This window comes from Mytilus trossulus, unplaced genomic scaffold, assembly GCF_036588685.1.
Source record: "Mytilus trossulus isolate FHL-02 unplaced genomic scaffold, PNRI_Mtr1.1.1.hap1 h1tg000247l__unscaffolded, whole genome shotgun sequence".
Lineage (NCBI taxonomy): Eukaryota > Metazoa > Mollusca > Bivalvia > Mytilida > Mytilidae > Mytilus > Mytilus trossulus.
The window spans coordinates 3,281,827-3,288,553 of NW_026963318.1; the positions used below are offsets into that span (position 1 = coordinate 3,281,827).

General features: G+C 29.8%; 1 protein-coding gene across 1 annotated transcript; it reads right to left on the bottom strand.

Annotated features, from left to right (window-relative positions):
- Nucleotides 1-363: 363 nt before the first annotated feature.
- LOC134701679 (perlucin-like protein) lies at nucleotides 364-6,304 on the bottom strand. Its single transcript, XM_063562813.1, has 4 exons — nucleotides 5,977-6,304; nucleotides 4,136-4,221; nucleotides 2,015-2,111; nucleotides 364-587 (listed from the first exon to the last, which is right to left on the bottom strand). Exons 1-4 carry the CDS (start codon nucleotides 6,302-6,304, stop codon nucleotides 364-366), a joined length of 735 nt encoding a protein of 244 aa, XP_063418883.1.
- Between the last annotated feature and the right edge of the window lie 423 nt (nucleotides 6,305-6,727).

Below are 6,727 nucleotides of genomic sequence, written 5' to 3' on the forward strand. Positions count from 1 at the left end.
TCCTTCTTTCTGATAGAAATAAAACAAAATGGAGAAAAAGAAACTAATTGCATGTCAAAGGACATTCCTGATTCACTTTCAAAAGTGTTTCTGTCAATAACAATTGATACTTTTAATAATGATAAAATATTGAGAATGGAAATGAAGAATGTGTCAAAAGACAACAACCCAAACATAGAAAAAACAACAGCAAAAGGTCACCAACAGGTATTCAATGTAGCGAGAAATCCCTGCACCCGGAAGCGTCCTTAAACTGGCGCCTAGTCCTCTGAATACAAAATCATTGTTTCCAAACATACATACAGCTACATCATTACGTATGCATAGTAACGGATGGAGAATATATTCTGGTTTCATACTGGTTTATTGGTGCATGAATTCACATATATATGGAAGCGGAATGTGACACAAATAATCACCCCATTGGAAAGCAAAGTCTTTCCACATTACCATACATATCTCAGTCATCAGATAATCAGGTTGGCCTGGTCTCATGTCACTAAATGTCATCGGCTGGTCTGGTTGACTCACCCATTCCATGTCGTTATCATTGTGGAAATTATAACCTCCGATCCAGTATCCATTTACTAGGAAAACAGATATAAATAATAGTATTTAAACACATTTATGTTACAATGCCTTCGCTTTATCTACTGTTGACGAGTCTTTGTTTGAATAGTTCGGAATTGTCAATGAAAAACTGTGTATTCAAAATAGTGCATATAAACATTATCGACACGTTACATTTGTCGTAGAAAATAAAAATAGAAATCAATACTTGTTGTCTTACACAATCATGTATCTTTATTCTCATAAAGCCAATACATGACATCAGTACAGAGATAACAAAACAAAAACTATGTACACTAAATACTAATATACAAAACAAGGAGAGAGGTTACAAAACCAACTAACCAGGAGGACAAACAAAAGTAATATTATCTTTTAAAGATTGATAAAGCTTCCTCAGGACTGGATTACGTGTACTCCAAATATATTCAGAGAACTTAACATGTCTAGATATAAGCTGTTATGCTTATGCTCATGTGTAATCAGCAGCATCGTTGTTTTTTGTGGTTGTTGGTTTTTTTGTTGTTGATTTTTTTGATTTTTGTGTTTTTGTTTTGTCATTTCTGATGTATTTGCAATTCTGATGTTGATAGTATACAGTACACATTTCATGCTGAAAAGTATCTGTTACATTGGTGCACTTTTCTACATTGAATCAAACTAACTACAAATAAATGTTTTACAAACACATGATACATACATGTATGTTAGTACTCGGAAAATCAAGTATTCAAACTTATATACCAAACTTGTGTTCGAAGACTTTATATTGGTTGAAAAGTTGAAAAATATGACAATTTCATTGATATCAATGTATGACCCATATTTCAATTTGATATGCAAACAGGAATACTGATTAATTGTTTTGTTATCATTAAACAAAAATGATTGCGCTATTTCTTATGTTTTTTACGAGGAGGGAATAATAGGATTTTTTTGATAATCTTAACTATTTCACATTTGATATGCCATGTCATTGTGAGGTTGTTTAACAGTATTGATTCAAACAATGTTCAATGTTGTGCGTTGACCTATATTCATAGACCCTTTAAGTCCCTAGTGGGTAGTTTTTTTATTGGCAATTTCATTAAATCTTTTGCTCAAAATATAAAACATGGTTATGTAGTAATAATCATATTTTGATATTATTGAACTTCAACATCTTAGAATCTGATCAACTTACAATTTGACATACGATGTATTGATCTTGAAACTATGTTGAAATATAGAATGTTCACATTCATATAATAGAGCCAGTGTTTTATTGAACTTAATCTCATATATATTTTATACCTCACTTAACTGATGTTTTTAATAACAATCATTAAAGATACCTCGTTTATTTTCTAAATACCAGACAAGTATTTTGTCGTCAAAAGCTATGGCAAAATAAAGAATAACATTAAAACATAAAAGACCCAATATGCATATGATAATAATTCACCTCCGGTATTTCTGGTCATCAATTCATCTTTTATGAACTGATTCTCCGCAAATGTTTCCAGTTCCGCTAGTTTCCCGCTCAAGCTTTCACAATTCTCCTAAAAAATGAGAAGAACAAACACTAATATTAAAAAAAAGGAACAATAAAGGACATCGAAAAATTCCAAATGATCGAGTCTGCTAGCGTCATCAGAGAAGTATTGTCTTGCTTTGCACGAATAAATAATTGTTTGAAATTACTTTTAGGAATTTCTTAATCGAGAATACGACTATCAGTAAATGTTTAGACCTATCGAATGTTCTGGTACTATACATTTCCCAACTTATTCGGTATCAAGAGCTTGAAGCTCCTACTCAAACTTTGTAAAACGTCACTAGTGTTTGAGCAGAAAGTTGATTAGCCAGGAACATATTAATTAGCGTCTCGTCCTTTTTCATAAAAAAAGTCCATTGGGTGGTATCAAGAACTTGATGACGAATATTCAGTTTTAAATTCACAAAGAATAAACAATGGTTCTAAGGTATAGAATCTGGGTAGTGACGTGGTTTATCATCTTAATACAGTGTTATGGTATTATTGTAATTGCCTTTATAAATACTACTTTTATTTTTTAGTCTCTCTTTGGTGATATTTGTTTGACGTTTAAACATTCCGTCATTGTGTTATTGTACATGTATTATGAACATTTTTGTATTTTTGTCTTTCAGTTTTGATAATGTGCTGGATGTATATACCTTTTTGCGTCAATTTTAGAAATGACACGACTTTGTACTTAAACTTCCCGTCATTGTGTTGTTGTTCTATGATACTCTTGTATTATTGTCTCTCATGTTTGCTGAAGTTATTTATCTATATGTCTTTTTGTGTTTGCCATTTGATTTGGGACTTTCCGTTTTAGCTTGTTATTCGTCGTTTTTTCATTTTAAACTCAGATATGTATTTTTCTAGGAAACCAATTGCTCTGAATGCACTAAATGTTAAAAAATCTGTAAGACATGGTACTGAGTCCATCCCGTTGCTTGAGTTTTAAAAGACAAAAAGAATAAGTTTGGTCACCGATATGATGTTTAAGGTAGATGGGTTGTCTAAATTGAAATTCATAGAATCTTTAAATAATTTGGCAAAATGAAGTTTATATTATGTTTTTTCCGAAAAAAACAGTTTGAGCAAAATCGTCAGTTTTTTATATAAATTATGAAATTGAAAACCCTTTTGTTGTCCTTGAAACGAAAACTACACTATACACATGATACATGTAGAATTTTGAGATAAAATATGAGAAGATAGCTTTAAAAATATGCTTTCAGATAAAAACAAGAGAAAATGGTGTCACAGGATTCGTTTTATTGCTACATACATGTAATAAAATAGGTAAATTTCTAACATATTCTTTTGTAAAAGTAACTTTATCTCAATTATATGCTTTTATGTTTGAGATGGAAAAATTGAATCAAAAACAAGAAATCTTTGTTTTGTGGTAAAATACAGCCATACACATGATTTAACTTGTCATTTTCTATGTTTAAGTGAAAAAACATTTGAGTTATCTTCCCTTATGTGGCAAAGTTGGATAAAACACAAGTAATCTGGGTTTTTTAGGGGGGGATACAGCACAACACATGATTTAACATGTCATTTTCTTTGTATCACATACTTCTCTCAAACATTTTATAAAAGATCTAGATCGATTGTTTTCTGGTATTTGAAAATCAAAGACGGTGGAATATACCCTAGCTATTTCAACATACATAGCTAGATTTTCCGTTGATATCTTCAGAAATATAAAATGTTATTCAAACACTAAAGTTAAAACATTCGAAGACACGACTGATCTTTTCTTGATTTTATTATGTGTATTTTGATCATTGTTGATAGGGTTTACATACTTCATAATAAATGCAAAAAAAGCAGCTTTAACGTGCGAATGTAGAAAGTTGGATTTTTGTTTTCTCTTAATACTTAGGGGTAACGTTTGTGCAAATGAGGACAGTACTTTAAAACATCCTAAGGAAAATCAACATTTTCTTTGCATTTGTTATTCTAACATTTATTCAGCCAATATATTTTTGTCAATGAAATAATAACATGTCAATATTATAATTTTTATCATGAAAAGCTTACCTTCGCTGTTTCCCATTGTACAAGCTCCTCAAAAATGTAATATGAGGAAACACCACAGTGAATGTATTCAGTACATGGCATTGAAGCTATAAGTACATAATATAATCATTCAAAATGCGGTATGTGTCTGCTCTCTATAAAAAAATTCGTTTACATGTATAAAACTTCTTCATTATGTTTTAATTTTAATCTAACTGACAAAACCCCTCTTTCTCGCATCTTTTATGTGTGTTGTGGTTTAATTTCTGTTGAGGCTGAACACATAGTAAATCCTTTTGGACATGTCATTCTAAACTATAAGAAGTCAACGACCTGGTCAGTACCATCTACATCAAACGAATATTCTAAATGTTCTTTACATATAGTAGAAACAATGAAAATATATGGTACGAATTCCAGTGAAGCATATATCATCCAAAGTTTGGACATAAAAAGCCCCTCAATTATCTATGTGTTTTCAGTTTGTTCTCTTACAGAATTTGAAATTTGAAATGCCAAGTAAATGTCAGTAAAGTAAGAAAATGTTGTTTGATTACCAATGACTAACTTATGAATGTACTAGGTCTTTTTTAAAAACATAAACAGCAATATAGAATAAACTCTATTTGGAATGCCTATGCAAAAATAAATATATACTAAAGTGATAACTAACCATTAATATATTTTAAAACCTATATAGAATTGTTTTTCAGAAACAAGTCCTGTGATTTCGTCCTATATATAAACTGTAATTAAATAATTCTTAGTGGTAACAAAATATTTCACCTAAATTAAAACTCTACCATTTAATTTAATAAATTGTTTTATTTTGATCATTCCGTGTTTATTCATAGATAAAATTTAAAACAGTATCACGTGTGATACGATCTTTTCATCCAGTACAGAAAATGTGAATTTAAATTTTTAAACCCGTGACTCACCGAACGTTTTAAATATTGAAAATTAAACTGTGGAATGGAGATAGATATCGTATTGCATGACGTTTGGTGGTGGAATCTGGTGATTATTAAAGAATGTTTTAGCCGAAGCTTCTATGCAGACATATTAATATTTCGTTTTAATCTCTCGTAGATATAGGTTCTGAAATCACATGTCTTTTTGACATGATAATTTACTTCTTGTGTGTTTTGATTCACAGTATTTGTAACATTGAAATAAATTGAAATATTACAAATTAATAAATATCTTCATCAACAAAATCATTATCCAAAATATGGAATTCTACATTTTAATCACTGATTTAGTTGATTAGAATATATATAAAATTAAAATATTTCAACTAATTTGATACATCTACATCAGTTAAGTGCTGTGTTAGATTACGGTGGTTGTTTGAATGTGCATACATTATGATTACGGTTAGAAATGAAAAAATTGCACTATTATTACAGCTCACGCCAAATTTATATATCCAGCCAGTGAAAATGTGACCCATATATTTACTCTAAAGGTAAAACATAATTTTATTCGAGCCAACTTGAGAAAAACCCTTGAAATGGAACAGTGTTTTATTTATGAAGATTCATCACAAACGAGTTATTTATAATTTTTAAATAGCTGAATCGTTAGTGACCAGAGGAAACATTTTCCATAAAAGTCAGCTCCAATGTTTTATTTTTTTTTATTTACAATAATTATTTTTTTGTTCCAAGTTTGTTCTCTTCATGTTATGGTAGAGGTTACAGTCAAATAAGTGTTGTCGTGTAGCCTCAAGATTTGGTAATTTAATTTTTATGACTTTTTGATTATTTCTAGAACGGTAAAATCAGGTACGGTAAAATGAATAATATGAATGATGTGAACTTTTAAATGAATCATTAGTTATTGCTAATGACACTTACTGTACTGGTTTCTTGTCATAACGCTCCAACCTGTGACATTGTCGGTGGCAACACAACAGTTGTCTACTCTATCGAGACGACATATCGAAGATTTATCAGAAAAACTGGCAACACAACATCTATCATCTAATACACACATAGCTGCGCAGGCTGATTCTGATTTTGAATAGACGTCTGTGGTGTATGATGAAGACGTTATAGTTTCTCCACTTCTGACTGTAAAGGTACTTGCTTTCTTTTTTATAATTTCAGCATGGACTGTACGGTAAGTTAGGGTTGTAGTTAAAATGATTACAGAAATTGATAACAAAAATCCTTGCATCTTCATCTTTTAAACGTAGATGGAATGTTGAAATAAATGCTTAACATCTTTTAAATATGTATCAAAAGCAAATATATCCAATCAAAATGCTTTAATAATTATCGGTATTTTTAATGATTCATTATACATTTTGTTCATGTTGTTGGAAAGTTGCAATACATATCATTGACAAATTCGATTCTATTAAAACAATAAAAAGATTACAGTTCTTTAAAATATCTTTCTTTTAAATACTAATATATCAAAAGATTTAATACTGAAAAAATACTTCTAGTGTACATCAATAAATTGTATTTCAAACACAAGTTAAAGTATATTAAATGCTTAAGAATGCTCTAACGTGGAGAGGACCATCCATTTTATCTTTGATATATATTATTGAAAAAAGAATTAGATAACCTATAATGTTTTATTTATTTCTTCGTTTAA